General features: G+C 45.3%; 1 protein-coding gene across 1 annotated transcript; it reads left to right on the forward strand.

The window, feature by feature from the left end:
* The first annotated feature begins 1048 nt into the window (after positions 1-1048).
* eif2b3 (eukaryotic translation initiation factor 2B, subunit 3 gamma) lies at positions 1049-20877 on the forward strand. The gene is made up of 10 exons (XM_056597323.1): positions 1049-1416; positions 1744-1899; positions 3072-3229; positions 10177-10336; positions 10886-10997; positions 16017-16106; positions 17896-18032; positions 18475-18665; positions 19043-19105; positions 19539-20877. The coding sequence occupies exons 2-10, from the start codon at positions 1752-1754 to the stop codon at positions 19689-19691; spliced, it is 1212 nt and encodes a 403-aa protein (XP_056453298.1). The 5' UTR covers positions 1049-1416; positions 1744-1751; the 3' UTR covers positions 19692-20877.
* Positions 20878-21915: the final 1038 nt, after the last annotated feature.

Genomic DNA, 21915 nt, shown 5'->3' on the forward strand with positions numbered 1-21915 from the left:
AAACACAACAACAAAAAAAAAACCTGCCAAGCTGTGATCTGTGTTAGTGTCCAGGGTATGGGGTTGACGTTTACAGCTTAGGGCCTGGCCTTCCTTCCAGATCCCACTTCTTTACGACGAGACGAGAGGGATGCCACCTGTGTGCTGACAACACCTTGTAAAGCAGGCGGGAGGAGAGGAGAAACAGAAAAGGCCGATCTACGGTTCTACAGTTGGACAATGTGTGATTTGGGGAGCAGATAATAAGGGTTTAGGGGAGGCAGTAATTGTAGGGTTAGGGTTTTGTAATTGTAATTTCAAGGAGATGTTTTTTTCTGTTTGTTTATTTGTGTTAGAAAATGTGAAAATTGCTTACAGTCTGACTTAACATAACATATTTCTTATGTTTTCCTTAATCCACTATAGATGTAGACTGCCTGGGGAAAAAATAAGTGTGGGGGGGGAAACATAAAAAGTGGTGAAAGGCACTGGTTTTCATATGGTGAATTTTTTTTCCATGCGAAAAACATTATAATTGTTTGATCTTGTATCCACAGACAACCCCCCCCCCAACCCCCAATGCATTTCCCTCATTTCTTAAATCTTTATCACCATTCCTTACCTATCTCCTCTTTGTATCTTGTTTTCTTTCGTAGCCCATCTCTTCACCACCCAGACTTCTGTCTCAGTGTGCAGTTACTGTGGGGCCCAGAGAGCAGCAGCAGCAGTCATTCAAGCTCATCTCCTGGCCAGAGCAAACAAAGCCAAGACCACATTCTTCAAGTTAGGTTTGCTGTAATGTCTCTGCTCTGTGAAACAGGCATTTTTAAACACTACTAAGTACTAAGAAGATGAAATGTAGGGGCAATCAGGCATTACATGTTTAACACTGTCTGGAATAAATGTGCAATTTAAACTTAAACTTGAGTAGAAGTATCAATCTACTGTGTTAAAACTAGTTATTATGCTGGTGTTTCTTGTGATTTTGTTTGATTTTTATTATTTATCATTTATGTTTGTGCCGCAGCAAAACAATGGACACACTAGATTAAAAAATTGCATACAGTAAATAATCCTACCTGGCTGGGCTGATTCTGGGCTGACTGCCCGGCGAGTGGAACCTTTGTTGTGTTTGCAGTTTCTCACACGGACGGATTTTACTAGACGGACTGATGTCATCATACATGCTAACTATTAGCTCACTTTACGAATGTAGAATTTAAATATATACAGAATAAACGTACGCATCCATACTTTTAAGGACTGCACCTGGTTTTCCTTCCTATATAAAGCGTTGAAGAATAATCGCCGATTCCATAATAGCGTTTATATACTTTATTATTGAGTTAGTGTGTGCTATTCTGTAAGTGACAGGTACTGCATGTTTCTCGGTCGCTATCGTTGTATTGAGAAGTCATCCCCGAGGCTCACTGTAAGGTAAGTGGACATTCAATCACAATCATGTACATACAGCTATTCCGCAGGCAGTTATCATTGTTGTACATTTCTGCGATTGACGTTGTTTATTGATGCTTCCAAGCATTTACCAAACATCTGAACATATTCCAGTTATTAGGGTTACAGCGAGGCTTGATCAAAGATGATTTAATGTATTTAATTATGTAGAAAAGCTTGACTGGCAATGTGACGAACGTAGTTATAACCCAAACAGAAACTGCCAACATGGTAGGCTAGATAACAACAACAACAACCACACACTGTTTGTCTAATCAAAGTCTCCATGTCCGATATGTCCCTCCGCAGGAGACACGATGGAGCTCCAAGCTGTGTTGATGGCAGCTGGTGGGGGTTCTCGTATGATGGATCTGACGTACAACACCCCTAAGCCGATGCTGCCAGTGGGCAACAAGCCTCTCATGTGGTACCCACTGAACCTGCTGGAGAGGGTTGGCTTCGAAGGTGACCGCTCCCTTGCGTCGTACTATCTACTACATTCAGGCTGTTGAGAGTTCTTAGATCCGTTGATGCTTGCATACTAAATGCTTGAAACAATTTAGAAGGCAATTAAGAATAGGCTTAACTACAATTTATCTAGTCCTCCGCGTCACCCCTAACCCATTTACCCCCCACACTATTAATCTTTTTATTTTGAATATATAGTATATAGTACAACAGTATATATTTGTAGTATATCCGTTAACACATCATGAGCGACGTTTTGAGGTGCATTTCCTTTTTTATCTCTTGAAGCGCAACATGAAGGGGGCGAGGGGCTCCATAAAATGATCGCTTGTTCAGGCACTTGGTGGATTTTGATATTGTATGGTAGCAAACAACGAACAGAAAAGGTCTAAAAAGTAGGTTTTTGTTGTACATCCCCCATGTGTGGCCAGCATTTTACTACATGCAGCTAAATAGCCTAGTCTTGCAATTAGATTTAACTATGCTTACACAGCAATAGTGAGCATAATGCCCAGGAGGGAAGATTTTTTTTGCAGACAAGCGATTAAAAAAATACAGGCCCAGCCAATTTTACCCAGTTTTTGTTTTGTAGATTACACTTTATGAAAGTGCACTTTATTTTATATTAAGTACTTTAAAACTGAGTTGCACATAGATCACTAAAGTAAACTCATAGATCACTCAGTCATCTACTTATTCAAGGTTAAGTGTTTATTATTATTTTTTTAATAGTCTAACAGATATTAGACTGGCTTTGTCTTTGAGAATTTGCTTCTCTCAGCTGCTGTTTTGGCTTACTTATTTTTTACTGGCCTCCGACCTTACAGCCCAGTGGCGATTTGCCCTTTTAAATTCTATGTGTTTCAGAGTGTTAGGGATTATAGGCAAATAATGCAATATAAAAACCGAAGATTTCAGTTTTCTTCTCTTTGGCGACACCTATGGCGTTAAGTTGTCGTTGCAAGGGTGGTTTTGGACCACACTTAAGTTCCCAGAGATCCCAGAGAAATTGGCTACTTGGCTCAGGCCGTAGAGCGTGTTGACCTGTAACCAGATGGTTGCTAGTTCAATCGAGTGACAAGGTGACCATGAGCAATAGACCTATCCCTAACTGCTCCCGTCTCCTTGTATGGTTTCTGAAACACACCGATGTTGGATTGTGTTTGCAGAGGTCATCGTGATCACCACCAAGGAGGTGCAGAAGATGATGAGCACGGACCCCAAGATGAAGCTGGAGGTGAAGATGAAGCTGGACGTGGTGTGTATCCCGGAGGACACCGACATGGGAACCGCCGACGCTCTCCGGCACATCCAGCAGAAGATCAAGGTGTGTGCTCTCCTCTCCCCCTTCTTATGCGTTTGCAGTGGGGTTGCATTGAACTCAGGTTGTAACAAAATAAGAAATACAATGCACTAGGGTGTTCAAACAACCGTTAGACTTTAGGAATGGGTCTCCCGTCCCAATGATCGAGTGGGCTCCGACGCTGGCGCTCGGTGGAAGGAAAGAGGAGCCGAGTTTGAGGCCCGTTGTGGCAATTTGGAGAAAGCAATACAGAGTACTCTGCATCAGGGCAAGCCTGCTCTTCATTTGTTACATGTTACCATTGCCTGGGATGTCCTCAAATCTAAACACACACGCACGCCTGAATGCAAAGACACATACATACAGACAGACACATCCAAGGTCTTATTTGTGTGTTCAGTGCATGAGAAAGTGGTTATTCCGAGTTGCAAATCAAAGATATCCACGGCCATAATTTGGTTAGTTGGAACATCAGGTAAACCTGCCAACGCCAGGGTATGACTAGTTCCAAGCAGCCAAGACAGTTTAGTCCGTGGGAACCCTTACCCCTAGCAGTTAAAGAAAGAAACACTTATCGATGCCCCCCCAGAATGAACTAATGTGTATTCCCTCACATGGTACATGCCAAAGGTGCTTGCGTTTTCTCTCCCACGCCTCACCATGTCAGACATCTCAGTGGCATTGCCCCCCTTTCCTTCTAAACAGAGGAGGTCATGGTTAAGGCCCATAATCACAAGCTGTTTAACCATGGAATCCAGTAACACATATGGTACTTAGGCTGGGGCAGCAGGTGCAGCAGCAGCAGCCCCACCACCACCACGGCCCTGGGCAATCAAGGGGGCCCTGGCACATCAAAGCCCCGCTGAGCACAACCTGTTCCCTGAGCGCCCATCCCCTAAATCCTGGCCCCTGCATATTGCTGCTTTGAAGCCTGGGGATAATGATGGCAAAGATTAGGGTGTTCATATTGCAACCTGAATATCACTTCCTTATAGATGGCAGCAATCTCCTAATGTTGTTTAAAGAAATCAGCAATAATACTTTATACATCAATTACATATTGGCCAAGATCTGTGCTCTCTCTCTCCCCTTGGAAAAGTGGAGTTTATGTTTGACACTTTCGCAAAGCTATTGTTGAAATAACTGTGGTGGCTTTTGAGTCAGTATGAAGCATGCGGGAGTACCATATCCCCACGTTTTAATGGTTTGCGTGTGCGAGCGGTATTTAATGACCTCCATGCTACATCTCTCGTACAAAGTAACCGTTCCAGTGCATCTGTCGCATGAAGCCGGCCAAAATATGACAAGGAGAACAGCACTGCTTGAACATGTACAGTCTGGTTCCATTGCATGAATTTGTCTTGCCTGTCTGCAGTACCAAAAGGTTGCTCCCATTCAAAATGTATTGGTTCCTTATGGTCATTTGTCAAGAGGGGATGTCACTGCGCATGCCAGGGACAAGCATCGGTGCGTGCGTGTGCGTTGCCTGCGCATGTTTGGTTATTACGCGTGGGCCTGTTGCGGCTTTTAGGGGGGTGCCCGACATGGAAGGAATTGGCAATGTATAGGAGAGACCTTTGTAGTTTGCCGCTTGGAAGCCCCCCATGAGTGAGACACCACTGTGTACGGTACAATTCTACTGGTTTTTCTGTGCTACAGTTTTTTGGTCGTGAACACGACTGATTATTACGCGTATTAAGATCGTCGTTGAGCCTATTGGAACTCACGATGCATTTTACGAAGAATAAATAAGAAATAAGAAGCTGTGTGGGCCTTGGCTGCGAAGGTTACAGTGAGTGGTTAAAGATGCACATCATAGTAATATGGCATTTTAGCACCCTGTTGCTTTTGAAGTAAATCCAGATGTCCCCTGTCAAGACAAGCAGGCTTGAATTTTTTCTTTTTTTGTTTGTATGGTACAAATATAAAAGCTCATGAACAAAACCATAACGTAAGAAAGCCCTAAACGTACACACGGACAAATGTGCGGCGAGTCTGGGCACGCTCCCGCCAAGAACGGTCCAATCCCTAATCCTCCTGATCAGGGGGCTAGATTAGAGGAGTAGAGTTACACACACAAACACACTGTAAGGCGATGAGTGAAGGACCCTATCAATGGAGGGCCAAATTCCCCGCATAGAAATCACTCACGCTGTCCATTCGGAGCACCAGTGCCGTCCGCACACATGCTCATCCCTACTCACACAACACTGACGCACACTCATCCCCGCACACAATGTGGCACCCCGTATTGGGGATTTAGCGTGGCTTATCAAACCAAACACTTAAAGTCGGGATTGAAATGAATGGGCAGAGTCACGGGTTTACCTGAAGGAAAGTTTGTCACCGGCACGTTTCGTCCTGTTCAGACTTTTAGCGGCGAGGTCTTTATTGAGATGGATGTTTAAGCTAAGAATCGGTTCTTTCTTATTGAGGTTAACCTATTGAAAGAGAGGCTTTTCTGTGAGCTTTGCACTTTTCCATTGACATTCCATTCGCTTTTCTCGCTTGCGTAAAGCTTTCTGCGCATTACATCCTGGCTTCTTCAGCTCAACCTTATGGAAGTGCATAAGCGCCTTTTTGAGAGTTGCTGAACGAACCGGGAATTCCATTATTACATCCCGGAGCTTCTCACTAGGGCAGACAGTTAAAAGGTTTTAGGACAGGAAGGCCGAGGAAAAATAGTAGATTGCAATGGAAAACTGAGCATGGATCCTGTCCTCCAGGTAACCGTGACATGGGCGAGTTGTGGGGGTTTGGGAGACGGGAAAGGGAGAAAAAAGCCTGTATTCTTGTGGGACACAGGAGACATGGTTGAGTAAGAGTTTACCACCCCCCCCCCCCACCGTCAACATAAACGCGCACACTTCCGTTATCTCCCATGTCACGCACAGTGTGCCCTCCTCCTCTTGACATGTTGTTCTTAATGGTGATCCGGAGGGAAGGAGCGATGTCATTGGTCAGTCCAGTGATCAAAGGCCCACATTTCTGTGATCGCTCTGTTTTGTTGGCGTGGAGTTGTTCAAATGCCAACGTTTGCACAGTTCCTCTGGTATTCAAACTTTTTAGGATGTTTTTGTAAAGCAAACGATGGCAACATAAGAACGTCAGCTTTGGTTGTGTCTGCTGCCTCAAAAAGAGTTAATTCTGGCAACAATGGTAAATAAATTAAATGGAGATCGATGTCCCTATAATCAAACTGGTTATATGCTGTTTGACTCTACCTTGCTTTGGTTATCATTTTCCCAGCAAATCTTCATTGCTAGGTTGGCCCGCCCAAATTTTGTAAATCTAGCATTTTATACACAGAATGTATTTATTTTCAACATTAGTGGCAATTATCAACTGGTGTTATCTACAATTGGAATGTGGTATTGTAAACTTTAGGTTTTGCAGTGTGTGTGTGTGTGTGTGTGTGTGTGTGTGTGTGTGTGTGCGCGCATTTTGGTGTGTGTGAGTTCCTGTATGTGTGGTCCCGAGCGGTCGAGCCACGATCATCACTGTTGAAAGGTTAAAGTGTCTCTATCTCTCCAGCTGACTCCACTCTGCTGTCGCCTAAGTTGTGTGTGTGTGTGTGTGTGTGTGTGTGTGTGTGTGTGTGTGTGTGTGTGTGTGTGTGTGTGTGTGTGTGTGTGTGTGTGTGTGTGTGTGTGTGTGTGTGTGTGTGTGTGTGTGTGTGTGTTCTGTCAGCATGTGATTGTGTGCCTAATGGTTGTGTTTTATACTTGCCATGTAGGGGTACCAACTAAATCTCACACAATTCCCGCTTGTGACTTTGTGTTTAAGTGGAATCGTCCGTAAAAGTGTGTGTGTGTGTGTGTGTGTGTGTGAGAGACGCACACAGACCTTATCTCTCACCCCACGTGTTGACCAGTGTCTGTGTATGTGTGTGTGAGTGAGATAGATGTAACGACAGGAAAGAAGAGGGTGAGGGAGAGGGAGGGAGACGAAAGGTCTAGGACTGCCAGTGTTGGCTGATCTCCAGCTGACACCTCCTCCGTCGTTCCAGCGGAGGCTTCCTGTCTCAGCATGGGCTAGACCAAGCTGTGTTACCTCCGGGGCAGCCAGTCACCTCCGTACCCGCCCTGGAGTCCTCCATACCCTCCCAGGAGAACTCCATATACCTGGCCAGGAGAACGTTAAATGCCATTACTTGGACTCTTATCGGAGATGATTCTCTATGTCCATTGCTCGATCATTATAGTCCCTTATTAATAATTGTAGCGCCATGACACAAGATGGGATGTCGATCTCCCAACCTGTTCAGTTGGAGGTTGCAACATCAATAGCTCAATGCGACAGTCTGGTTCTTTCAATATCATGTTCTTGATTGTGGAGGACACTTGTTGAGTTGTGCGTGTGCATATTGTAATGTTGTGTAGCATTGACCACTAGGCCTTGAATTCAGAAATGTCTACCAAATGTTGTTCCTTTTTTTCTTTTGTTATTCCCAGCGATGACTGACTGGATAATTTTTCAATTTGGAACTACTTGTATGGGTTAATTTGGGGGTTATTTGAAATCAGATTTTTATTTGAGCTTTGGAAATCGAATGGAGGGATATTTTAAATCCCTTCAGTCAGTGTGCTTCAGTCAGTCTTGTAGCTTTTTTTTTCTTCTACCTCATCCGTGACTGGTCCACTTTTTTATTTTTTACAACTCTCTTCCTGTCTACCTTTTCCTTCACTTCCTTCCTTGAGTCTCTCTCTCTCTCTCTCTCTCTCTCTCCCTCTCCCTCTCTCTCTCTCTCTCTCTCTCTCTCTCTCTCTCTCCGTTTTCAATAAAAGCTGCCTTTTACTATCTTTTTCTAGTCTCTGGTCCTGTCTCACCCTCTATCTCTTCAATAAAAGTTGACCTCTTTTTCAAGTCTCTGTCTCTCTCTCTCTCTCTCTCTCTCTCTCTCTCTCCAGGAGGGTATATACGGTTGTATATGTCACTGGGGCCACCGGTGCTAATGGTAGGATTAGCATGCATGCTGACAGTGCTTGTCATTGCACCACCAAATGGAGACACAGGCGTGCGTAAACACGGCGAAACTTAACCCGGCCATGGGAGCCGGTTAGTGCGTCTCATGTAAGTGTGGCTCTATTTCTGGGCCGCCATGCGTGTGCTCCCTATCTCGGTGGAACCTGCTCCATGGAATTCCCTTTTGTCCGGTTCCATAGTTTAAATACAAAGGGTGGCTGATGCTCGTTGGATACGATGTCCCTTCGTAAGGGGCGGGGGGGGGGGGGGGGGGGGTTGAATTAATAAAAACCTAAACTACCCCTCATGGATACAACTTGACGCCAGCTTTTTCGATCATGAACCGAGTCATAAGAATTAAAGATGGAGGACCCTTTTTTTTACATTTTCTTACAAAAGACCCTTATTCTCCACGCTACATCATCCATAGGATCTGTTCCACTACGGGGAGCACTGCCTTAACCTAAATATCCAGTTTAATAACTGGTTACAGGGAGGGGATGGCTACTGTGGATTCCCGAAACGGCATACTGGCCAGTTATCTGTTGTCCATGTGTGTTTTTCCTATACTCTGTCTGGCTCTGTTTATATTGTGTGTGTGTGTGTGTGGGGGGGGATCTGTGTCTGTGTGTGTGTGTGTGTGTGTGTGTGTGTGTGTGCGCTATAAGAGCCCAGCGTGCCCAGAGTGCAGTATGAAACGGTGTGCTGTCACGGGCTAGCTAGCAGTGTCAGTCAGCCGGAGCGGGCCTTGGGGCCTGGCTAGGGGCCGGTAACTGAGGTCCAGCTGTTGAGGGGCCCCACCTCCCATTCCGCAGCTCCCTGCTCCTCTCTTCCCACCTTTTTTTACAATCCCTTATTTTGTTTTTCCTTTTTTGGGCTTTTTCTTATAGTTATTAGGATCTTCTTTTTCTTCCGATTATTGCTTGGCATTTGTGGGTAATTTAGAATCGCAACATAAATCAAAAACTGAGACAAAAGGCAAAATGGTCAAGTTCACCCAGTGTGTATCGTGGGTATCGGTCAGCGTTTGTGTGTTTGTAAGCATGTTTGTTAGCCTCTGCACCGTCACAAGATCACATCATCAAAGGTTCACATGCTGAATTTCTTCATCGTCAACACATCTTGCTACCTTTGTCTTTCTCTGTGTCTCTCCCCCAAACTCTGTGCGTTAAAGAGATCCCTTTACTGGTCTGTTTCTGTCGTTGGGGACCACATAAGGCAGGTTCTTTACGCCCTGAGAGGGGTACGTGAAGTCTTGTATACTTGTGAGTTCAGAATGTGCTAATTTTCCGGAGCAGTGACAACTATCTTAGCGAGCACAGCAAAAGCTGTGCTCGCTAAGATAGTTGTCACTGCTCCGGAAAAATGCAGACTGCCTATGCATGTATATGCATAGGCAGTTTTAGACGATAACTCATCTGTGCTCTGTAGAGTGTCCTAGCTTGATTCCCAACTCATGCATCTTTTCCTGCATGTTCTCTGCCCTAACGAGCTAACCTTACACAGTAGGCTAATAATCTAATTCAATCTACAGGGCAGGACATTCCAAGTACATGGACGCGCAATCATGCGAGAGCGAGCCATTAGCTAGTTAGCTAGCTCCAGTAGCTACCGCAGGATAACAACAGAAGCTTGCTCTAGGTCACGAGCTTTGAGTACGTGCACGAAGGGGTCGCGCGGGGAGCGGGGGAGGGGGAGTGCAGTACGACCGTTTGATTGACGTACTTACTGTCCAATGCCACTCGGTGGGTCTGGAAATCATTGGCTGGAGTTTTTCGAGCCCTGCCCGTTCCACAGATGATTGACTTGTTTAATTTTCATGTCAGTACTTCTAACTCAGTGGCTGTAAGTGGGTTATGATGAAGGATTTCAAGTAATTTAGCAAAAATGGCCAAAAAAGAGAATTCCATACCCAACCTTTAAGAAATGGATGTGGTATCAATCTGATGAAATGTTTTGCATGCATTTCTCCCTCCCTCTCCCTCCCCCTCTACGCTGACCTACAGACAGACATCCTGGTGATGAGTTGCGACCTGATCACGGACGCAGCGCTGCACGAGGTGGTGGACCTGTTCCGGGCACACAACGCCACCCTGGCCATGATGATGAGCAAGGCCCACGAGTTCACGGAGACCGTCCCCGGGCAGAAGGGCAAGAAGAAGACCGGTAACTCAGAGTAATCTAAAGAATCTGTTATGGTTCCACGTCGACGCAACGCAAGGGGGGTTTACAAAACCCATTGCGTCCAACGGAAGAGCCTCACCGCAAGGGCCTGACCCGACGCAGAACCAGAACAGGTTCACGACGGCATCGAAGCGTCTGCCTGGTCATTGCGTTGCGTTGACGTGGAACCATAACTGAGCCTTAAGGATAGGGTATATCACAGGGTTAGTTAATGTTGTAATCCAAAGGCGTGTGTCTGGTGGCAGCCAAGTCAAAGATGCACTTTTTTAAATTTGGGTATTACCTGTTCAATACTTCCGGCTCACAACTCATCAATATTTCTTTGGTGCAGACTTTTAGGCCTTTTTAATTTTTTGATATTTTTTAAAGATTCAAAGGACGATTTTTCGATTGCTGTTCCAAGCCTTGTAGTTATGTGTACAACTACAATTTAAACAATTGCATCAAAGCGAGGACTATTGAATACATGGATAATAGTATAATAGTATATAATAAATTAACTTATTTTCCTCCTTTCTGTTTGTTTTCCAGCCGAGCAGAGGGACTTTGTGGGGGTAGATGAATCGGGCAAGAGACTGCTTTTTATGGCCAACGAGGCAGATTTGGAGGAGGGGCTATCGATTAGGAAGTCCATCATGAGGAAGTAAGTCGTTTGGGGTGGTATGGAAATAAGAAAATAGCATAGTGGAGTTTTGACATTTAAAATCTAAATATCAAACATTTTCAAAGTAATATGTAATGACTTGGGTAGGGTTGAAAGCAGGTTTTTGTTTTTGTTCAAACATCCTAAAATATAAATTGTACCCACTAAAGCTTTAATCTTTAAGATTTCTAATCTTTTGATCTCAAGGCATGCTTGGAGGATTCATCAGTTATAAGGTATAGGTTTGTGACCAAAAACCAGCAAAAGTACGACCTACGCTTTTTCCCATTTGAGGAAGACCTATCTTTATGACTAACAGTTAATAAAAAGTAAAATCCCAAATTGATAATCAAAAATATGGCAATCTCGTTTATGTTTTTGCCCGCCCCCGCTTCACACTGAGTTGGGGCCTAGGGGGTCACTCTGTGGGATTGGACACTGCTCACTCGTATCATGCATTATCCACCAGTCTATACAAGACCTGCTGCTTTGGCTTAACGCTCAGACCACACAGACCAACACAGAGGTGGCCCGACTGCCTCTAAAAACAACTCCTTTCACCTCTTTCTCTTCCGCCCCCTTGTATCCACGAGAGAGGTTTGTTTTTTAGCTTATGTCTGGTGCGTTGAGGTGGGTGGGTTTCTTCTGCTTGCTAGCCGGGGCCCGTTGGGTCCCAGATCTTCTCTGACCTTCGGCGCCTATGCTCCGTGATATCTCCGCAGGAGTTCTTCAGATTAGATCTGTTCCCCGCAAAAGGAGCAGAGGTTCTCTGTGAAGGTTACAGTCCTAGGAAATTAAAACAGCCCCAGGATAAAGGTGTGGTGTGGTAAATAATAATTTGATGATAATCTACGTCGTATAAAATAAGTGTTATTGGGATTTAATCAAGGACGGAATAAATGCTTTGTCAGAGATAAAAGATTGGTTGATCACAATTCACAAAAGGATCTTGGATCCTAATGCTACGTAATATAGTTGCGCTACTTATTTCATAAGTTGCTTTAAAGAACACATATCAGTGTTTCAAAGTAATATCAGATGTCTGTTAGTTGGAATACAACTTTTCATGTATTAGACCAGGTTAACAGGAAGATGAACTTTTATTCATCAACCATGGTCTGAATCAACCAAGATATGGTTTCACAGTAAAATATCATTACATGATAGATGATTCCACGGCTTCTCCGTTTTTTTTATATTTAATTGTATTCTGTTCCTTGATTGTATTGCTTAACAGTTTGATACAAAAATCCCTATTGTGTGTTTGTCTGTGTCTGTGTTTGTGTGGTAATGTAGTGGCATGGTTGGTGTGTGTATGTGTAAGCAAGCTTGAGTCTGAGGTTGTGAGGTAATGTTAGTTTCTTACCTTGTGTGTGTCCAAGTGTGTGTTTGTGTGTGCGTGTGTTTGAGCGTGTGTGTGTGTGTGGGGGAGAGCTAGGTGTTTTGGGAGCTCGTAAATACTTCATGGAGCCAGAGCCACTGTAAATTCTGGCCAATAAGAAATGGGTTAGAGCAGCTGCTCGCCTGGTTCTCACATTGGCACACACACACATACACACACAAACACACACACACACACACACACACACACACACACACACACACACACACACACACACACACACACACACACACACACACACACACACACATCTACCTAGGCCTGCATGCATATACCAATGCGTATATATACACACACACACACACACACACACACACACACACACACACACACACACTAAAACATCAGGAAGCAAGTACTGGACTGGCCACTCAAACAGCCGAATTAGGCCTCACACAGGGAAATCGCTGGTGCAGACCTACTCTAAAACAAGGAGGAAATTAATAGAGGAAAAACACTCAGGCGCATACACCCGCTCACACATTGTCACAGTGTTATGGCAACATGTTGAGCTCACAGTTAAACATTCAGCGCTAACAGTGACTTATAGCCCATAGGCCGCCTCTGGCTTGCTCCTAGATGCATGGAGCCACAGTGGTGCCGCAGCCCAGGACTTCCTAGTTGATAAGGTCAAGATTCTGAACTTACGAGCGTGCAGTGTTTACCATTCATATCCATGTATAGAGTGTTTACGTATAGACTCATGCTCCCGTGATGACCACACATGTGCATACCTAACATTTGAATACATAATCATTTTAATTACGTTTATGAAGGCGCCTAGCCTGTTCTATTTTCACAAATATAATTATTCATTTTGCTTGCTTTCTTCTCTTGGCCTCAAGTGTTTGTTATCTTTTTTAATCTGTTGTTGGTCTTAAAAGTAGATTCGTTTTTTTCAGTCTTGTCTTTGGTAATTTACATCTATTCATATTCTACCCTTTTGCCTACCCGATTCACCTTGGACATCGTCCATCCCTCCATCAATATCATGTCTAAGCCTGACAATACCTCTCACTGCCCGGTTATTTATAAAAATGCTGGTTTCTTAAATACACGGCCTCTTTCCCTCGCCACTTCCGCACCGTCCAGGTGTCGTGACGTCAGAAATATGCCCTGCATGTCAGGGGAACCAATGAAACGACGGCAACAACAACCCCCTACCAGCTCACCGCCGTAGCGAGAGAATACGACTCATAAAACCACTCCGAAAAACCATCCTCACGCTGTCTGCTGCTTCTCCCGATCCCCTCCCAAAATAGTCCCGTCCCCATATAAGTTGTTGTGTGGTGTACTTCTGATTTCGTCTGTCTGTTGTGTGAGTCTGTTGTTTGAGGCGGTGTCCATTTGGACAGACTCCTACTCAATGCGTGCCTGCCCCGGGAATAGCAGCGCCACGGAAAGGAAGTCGAGTCGGTCGGTGTCCACGTGGAACGATTACACCGTTAATGTTGACCGGCGTAACGAAAGTGAGATACAATAGACACTAAAGGCTCAGGGTCGTTCTCTACGGCTCTGTTGCGTTACTGTTTTTGTGATTTTATTTGTGCTTTTCCACATCGTGTAACCAAAGCACGGTATCTAGAAGTTGGATTGCGGTTGCCAAAGATATATTAACTCGCTGTTAATTAGCCGTATTAGCAAGTTAAGTATTAGTTAGAGCGGGCGAAAAAACAGAGGGAATATTTTCCCCTATTTTACTGTCGGGAGTAATGACATACCATGGCTAACAAGTCACCTTAATTCGGCCTTGTTTGTGTGTGTGTGCAGTGAAAGCCATTATGTTAATGATAGCATTTGCAGTCACCCTGGTATGTTTGAGTCATAGTCTGCTGTTTGGTCTTAGTTGTAATTAAAATACATTTGTGTGTGTGTGTGCGTGTGTGCGCGCTTGTGTTCTCTCCAACCACTGTGGACCTCATTAGTCGTTCACTGCGTAAGTTAATAACTCTGTGGTTCAGGTTATCTGTAGCCTGAGGCTGTGCTTCAGAGCCCCTCTTCCCTCATCAATCCATACACTGTGTACAGCCGCCACACAGCCCACCGCGCTGTCACAGGAACGTGATAGGGCTGCAGGTCCAGACATCTTCTGCCATTTCAGTTGTTCACTTGCTAGTCTTGTTTACATTTTCCTCTGCTGCCGCAAAGCTATCGATGAGGAAACAACGGCGTGTGGCTCGCATTTGTTTCTTCTTGTAATCCTTTTGAACTGCTTATTGCAAACCACTTGAATTGACATTGTGGGCTGAACAATGATTGATTGACGACAAAGTTGTATTGTATCAGTTATTAACAAGTTGGGTCCCTGGGGCCATTTTTAATGAAGGATATCCAATTTGCGATTTAAACTCAGATGGTCGTGCTTGTTGCAAATGTGCAGATCAATCCTCGCCCGACCTAATCTACTGCTCCGTACTGCACCTGTGCACACTCTCACGGAGATGCACCGAGACACACCGACGCCACTGTTTACGTATACGTCTACACAGATCCACAGACAGACCAAACATACACCCCCCCCCCCCCCCTCCCCTCTCCAATCCCAGCGTTCCCCGCTAGATAGCACAGGCTCCTGCACCCGTGGTCCCCAAACAATGATGTCACACACTCGCATGGGTGTTCCTGGCGGATTGTTTTCTCAGCCGTCTATATACACACACTGACATGTGCACACACAGTTGAGTCAGTATGTCACGGTTGGACCCGTTGCACCGGGAAGCACATAGGGACCACACCCAGAGAGAGATTTGGGAAAAAACTGAATGTTGAGCACTTCAACATGATGACACTTTATACAATAACAATTGTCCAAATATATATGTGATAAGAACGCAATAGGAACTAAAATGATCATACCTTTGTGCAGTTTTGTATTGATATATATTTTTTTAGATGCAAACATAACCTCAAATATCCGTACTCATACTGAAGCTTAGTGTCTTTACATGTGTGGCAGCACAGAGTGGAGGAGGGCGAGGTGGGTGGAAAGCCGTGAAGGACTCGTTGTAAGCTCTATGTTAGCTGTCGCTTCATAAATGTCACATGGACATAAAAAGAAAATACCTGACATGGTCTTGGATTTTTAAGTGTGTGTGTGTGTGTGTGTGTGTGTGTTCCTGTACTGAGGGCCCACATAAAGCAGTCTTGTTGGCGATGCCTTGGCATTAGCACCGCAGGTGAACTGGGCAGGCTGACGGGGGACACAAGACAGATGGGTCATTTGGTCCTGTTCCTGGGTTTTATGCCGGGCTCCTGGTCTATATTAAACGGCAGCAGTAAAATACATCAGGGGGGTGGGTGGGGTTGGGGGGGGAGGGGGGGGGAGGGTGGCAGGAAGGCAGGAAGTGTGCAGCAAACCCGAAACAGTGAGCGATAAAATGAAGCGAAAACAAAAGAAATACACAAAAAGACTGTTTTCAGACTGACACGCATTGTATTGGGATTTATTTTTCTTCTGCAAATATGTAATTACAGAGCATATGTGTGTCAGCGCATATCTGTTGATGCGTGTGGGTTTCTGCCTATAGTATATTTTTATTAACATTTGTGATTTTTAACATTTTCTCCCTCTCCCTCTCCCTCTCCCTCCCCCTCCCCCTCCCTCCGGGGATCACCAGACATCCCCGGATGCACATTAAGACCGGCCTGGTGGACGCCCATCTCTACTGTCTGAAGAAGTCGGTTGTGGACTTCCTGGCTGAGAACAAGTAGGGATGATCCATACTCTGAAGTTCTGCTCCCATGCTGTAATAAGCTCTCAGAAACAACCATCGGTACACAAGGGCATACATGTTGAAATGTACAAAAACAAACAAGCATAGGGTATAAATTTAAGGTTGACAAACAAAAACGCATATAGACACACATACACACACACACACACTGGGGTAGGTACGGGTCGGTGTGGCTGTGTTAAACGGTTGTGTAGGGCGTGTCCGCTCCTGAAAAGGTCCTGTTTGCGGGTGTTTGGGAGAGAGGTGATGATTAGTTTTACTACTTGCCACTGAAGCAGGTTGTTAGGCCTTTAGCCTCCAAGGTGGGCTGACGTCACTGGGAGTCTCTGGTCAGGCGTGGGGGCTGTACTCCCACGGGTCTCTGTTCTTGTTTTGCGATTCCGATGTAGAGGGCTTGAGAGATCCTACAGAGTTACCGAAGATATGGAGTCCACAGGGAAGTTTACTATGATCCTCCCTGACGTTGCTCAATCTTTTTATGTACGCAAAAATAAAAGGATAATTAAATTTTTTCCTGTTTGCCTGAGCATGCTGGCCAATTTGTTGGCCCTTTAAAATCAATTTTTTAAACTCTAGTGTTATGTGTAATGCATTTAAATTGAACTTGATTCAGGACCTCTACATGGACCAGTATTACTCAAAGCTTAAGATTGAAAACAACTCAAGGTCTAGAAAACAACTTTTCTAGACCTTGAATCCCATGGGCTAAGATTTTTCTATTGATAATCTGATACATCTTTGAGACTTCATTAAGGGCATTGTTTGACATTTTTTACTTTTTATGCAGTATTTTCTTATACCCATCCATCTCTCTCTTTCTCTCCCATCATCTAGCTGACTCACTTTCCCTGGAAAGGGTAACTGTTGTTGCTCGACCCTCATTCAGATGGAAATTTTAATCTCTTAGAGAGAGTAAGAAGAGTGCATGGGGGGGTGTAGAGGGAGATACTTAGAGTAGGGAGAGAGAGAGAGGGGGAAAATAGTTAATTCCAGGAGGGAGACTAAAAACACATGATTCAGCGTTATTTCCTCCAATAAACTGCAGTGGAGCCGACTACGGAGTAATTTTATTGATGCATTAAACTAAATATAGCTAAAGTTACACTGCTTGGTGTAAAATTGTATTTTATGTCAGGTCTTGTTTTTTGACTACTTCTTTATGCCTTGTACACTTGACGCAATAATGTCAAGTATACTTGCGCCTGAGCTCAGTTAGGGTTTGAAAGGACTAAACAGACGCGCATTCAGATGCAGTATAGCAGCCTCCTAAACCAATAGAAATGACATGGTAGATGAGAAACTCCCGGAAACCATAAGATGATGCCTTCTCTTTCCATGAAGGCTAGTTGTACAGAAATAATACACCATTAACGGCTGCACACACACAATTAAAGACTAGCATAGCAATTCTGGATAGAAATAAAGCAGTCCCAATTTCATAAATATTACCTTATTCCTCTTGGGTTATAAAAAGGCTTGATGATGGGTCAGCTCTTGGCTCAACCCAGCGATGGGCGAACCATGTAGGGCAGAATGACCTGCAGCCACCCGGGTTCGATTCCCTACCTGCGGTCGCTTGAGACATGCCATTCCCTCTCTCTTCCTCAAACAGCTTTCCTGTGTCTCTTCACTCTCCTGTCCATGAAGGCATAATGCTCATGCATTTACACTTGTTTTTACTTCAAAACGTATAGTGTTACACTGTTGTGCGTTGTGTTTTGATTTGCCCTGCCCCCCCCCCCCCCCCCCCCCCCCCCCTCAGGTCGATCTCGTCCATCCGCGGCGAGCTGGTGCCCTACCTGGTGCGTAAACAGTTCTCCAAGGCCGCCAACAGCCAAACGACTAAAGACGAGGCAGACGAACAGAGCCAGAAACAAAAAGACGGCAACGTCAACCTTGGTGGGTAACGCACCAGATCCCCCCCCAACCCCATACCCCCATCACCCCCCCCCCCCCAGACGTCAACCTGGGTGGGTAACTCACCGGGCCCCTCCCCACTCCAATACCCCCCCAGACCTCCATAAGCACGAAGTGAAGGGTGAAAAAAAAATCACAAACTTATAGGTTTACGTCATCGATTGCACTCTAGTGAGCAGCTCTAATAACGCGCGCGCACGCACGCACGCACGCACGCACGCACACACACACACACACACACACACACACACACACACACACACACACACACACACACACACACACACACACACACACACACACACACACACACACACACACACACACACACACCGTGCCGTACAGACTTCTTTTAGGACTGCCTTGTTGCCACGGCAACCAGTATACGCATACAAGGGGAAAAAAACCTCTCTTATCTCCCCAGATCTGCACATTCTGTCGCGGGACGAGCCGTTGCTGCAGCTGGCCCAGGCCTACTCCTGCTGGAACGACCACCGCGGCGACATGAGCGACGCCTACCACGGCGGGACGCTACGCTGCTACGTGCACATCATGGAGCAGGGCCTGTGCTACCGCGTCAACACGCTGGCCGCCTACATAGAAGCCAACCGGCTGGTGAGGCACACGTTCTGTTTGGGGCCCTCTGGCGTTTGTGGATTTGTGTCCTTTGTTATGCGTGTGCATTTCTGTGTGTTTATAGTACTGTTTTATTTTTTTTCTTATTTCACCCGTTTTTTTTCGTTACTTTGTTACCCTTCACTATTTTTCCTCTTTTTCTTTTTCTTTTTTTTGTTCGTCCTTCCCGTCCTCCCCGTATTTGCTCCATGATTTGTTTTGGTTCTTTGTGTATTGTTGGTCTGGCTCGGAGGAATTCCGTCCTCCTCCTCCGATTGCCTCCTCCGTGAAAGCAACCACGACCGCCGTCGCCCGCTATCGAGTATTTATGTACTCACGTCTCCGTGCCCCCTTCTCCTCTCTCCTCTCCACAACAGGCCCCCAAGCTGTTTGAGGAGCCTGCGGTCCACCCTTCTGCCGTCGTCTCCGAGAGGTGTCTGGTGAGCAGAATGTTCTCGACGCGGCTCCACGCCTCCCAGGAACATCAAAGTCTCCTGATATCATCCTACCCTGCGGCGGCCATGTTCCCCGCTTTTGGCGTCCGCGTGTGTTTATATATTTCGACACCAGATTGAGAATATCTTTCCGAGCAGACACTTCAATTTTGCCGGCGGTTAATCTCGGGAGATATTTAAATGGCATTGAATAATGTAGTGTATCCAATCATAATGTTAACATGTGGTCACTAATTTGCAGAGAGGTATTTATTATGAAGCATTATTTATCCTGCGTTGTTTGAAGTGCTGCCACTTGATTTCTAATTAGTTTCATGAACCCAACCGCTCACTGTGTGTCTGTGTGTCTGTGTGTCTGTTTGTCTGTTTGTCTGTGTGTGTGTGTGTGTGTGTGTGTGTGTGTGTGTGTGTCCCCTAGATTGGGTCGGACAGCATCATCGGGGCAGGGGGCCAGATAGCAGAGAAGACCTCCATAAAGAGGTCCACCATCGGCAACTCTGTCACTGTGAAGGAGAAAGTTAAAGTCACCAACTCCATCGTCATGCACGGTGTCACCATAGAAGAAGGGTGAGACACACACATATGTATGTTCACACACATGTCCACACACACGTTTTCCCTATATTGTAGCAAACTGGGGACCTAGGTAGCACACTTCGGGGCCAGGAAAGGACGATGTGTGTGAATGCTAGCAGACGATGCTAGCAGTGACACTAAATGGCTCTCTCCGCTAATCCGTCTTGTGCTAACCAAGTTGCCATTTAGCCAGCTTCTTTAATCTCCTGTAATTCTCTTATTATCTCAGTCTAGCTCCTGGTGTAAAAACAGCTAAGACGCTGCACATGCATTTAAAAAAGCCTTCCTTGGTTTCTTATTCACTTGACAAAATTGGGTTTTTAAGTGATTTTCAGGAAATGTCCTAAAACTATAAGGATAATTGTAGAATCGTATTTGACGTCCCAATGTCGAATCTCAGGAAATCAGTCAAATTACACATCGGGTTAAACTGAAATTGTTGAACAATTTTCAAAATCAACAGTAGTGTCCAAGCTTGTCTAAACACAAACCTCAGTTCAATAGATCTTTAGTGTTTTGGAGACGCGTGCTGGGTGCTCAACATGCCCCATGGCAGACAGTGGGAACGTCTTGTACTTGCACCAGTCTGGATCAGAGGGTGTTACCCACTCAATAAGCCCTGGTTGCCTGCTTTATTCATGACTGGGCCACTTGGTTACAGTCCATCACAATATTATCTTGTTCCAAAATGTTGGCAGTTCCTGTCAATGAGCGGGATTTGTTAGTCATCAGCCAGCAAACATCGCACCATTGTTTGTTTTGTCTTCTTTTGAATATGTTCACAAGACGACAACGAGCGGCCGTTTTATTTACGCGTTGTCACCTGGCAACCTTATAGATACAACCTGCACAGATCTCTTAAAAATAAGTATTGAACCCTTTGTGTTAACAAATGCGTGTTTTGCAATCTAGAAATAACCTAGGTCAGAGGTGGGCATGAAAGTTGCGTTTCGGGACAATCTTTTTTTTTTTTTTTTTGCTATAAGGTGGCATGCCAGAGCATAAATAGAGGCAGAAATCCATTGAATGTTTTTAATTATGTTTTCAATTTTCACTCGTTCACATAGTGTTTTGGGAAGAATTGCAAAACATCGAATTTACCCCTTTTTCTCTAAATTGGGGTCGTACTTCGGTAACAGAGATACAATGGCATAGCTCACTATGTCGACGATCAAGTAATACAGAATTCCATGGTTAAAAAAAACAAAAACGGTCCCGTTTTCGGGGTTTGCAAAATCTGTCCCGTCAGACATTACTGACTGGCGTTTTTGGGTCGCTCAAAATCGTTTAAATTGCTACGAAAAAATTGTGTGCATGAGTAATGTGTGTGTGCTTGATGAGTTCAAGTAGGCGGGACATCAGAGTGGGGTGGAGGTGGTGGGGGGGGGGGGGGAGGGGGTCGTGTTTCCTGTGTTACGCGGGGTCAAACGCAGAACGTCAGGTTGACAATGCACCTATTGGTGTGTAACCAGCCAGTTGACTGACCCCAAACAAACACACGGCTGGTGAATAACACACGTAACATCCAAGACCTTCATTAAACAGCCATGTCGTTTTGCACCACTCGCGCCCGTCGGGATGTCCCAACGGAGGGACCAAAGCGCTCTGAAACACACGAAGCCCTCTTTTTACTTGCCTCTCTCCCTCATTATGTCCTCACACTGATGAAAAAAGAAAAGAAAGAATTGCCATTTATTTTAGTGCTAGCTAGCATGCACCGGGGGGGTGCATGCTAGCTAGCACTAAAAGAAATGGCAATTCTTTCTTTTCTTTTTAAGAAGGAGGGAGAGAGAAGGCAAGTAAAGAGGCAGTATGAGGAGGATTAGTGGGCCCGGCCATGTCGACGAGACCCCTCGCATTTCTGGCCCTCATTGTTTGGGGCTGACCATGTCTTGTTGACAAAGCGCTGCATGTTGGAGGGGGGGGGGGGGGGGGGGGGGGGGTGAGGTGGATGGGGTCAACCTAGAGAGGAGATTGGGGGGTTGGAGGTCTGTGTGTGCGCGGGTGGGGGTCATGGCAAGCAGGAGCCCTGGTGTTGGTAATTAGTGGTATTTCAGTACTAAGGCCTCTTTGGTGGTCTCTCTCTCGCTCTCTCTCTCTCTCTCTCTCTCTCTCTCTCTCTCGCTCTCTCGCTCTCTCGCTCTCTCGCTCTCTCTCTCTCTCTCTCTCTCTCTCTCTCTCTCTCTCTCTCTCTCTCTCTCTCTCTCTCTCTCCTCTCT

Source organism: Gadus chalcogrammus, chromosome 8 (genome assembly GCF_026213295.1).
Source record: "Gadus chalcogrammus isolate NIFS_2021 chromosome 8, NIFS_Gcha_1.0, whole genome shotgun sequence".
Taxonomy (NCBI): domain Eukaryota; kingdom Metazoa; phylum Chordata; class Actinopteri; order Gadiformes; family Gadidae; genus Gadus; species Gadus chalcogrammus.

Coding starts and splice junctions, on each gene's coding strand:
- eif2b3 (XM_056597323.1), top strand. CDS start 1,752: ATGGAGCTCCAAGCTGTGTTGATGGCAGCTGGTGGGGGTTCTCGTATG. Junction 1,900..3,071: donor GGAGAGGGTTGGCTTCGAAG/GTGACCGCTCCC, acceptor TTGTGTTTGCAG/AGGTCATCGTGATCACCACC. Junction 10,337..10,885: donor GAAGGGCAAGAAGAAGACCG/GTAACTCAGAGT, acceptor TTTGTTTTCCAG/CCGAGCAGAGGGACTTTGTG.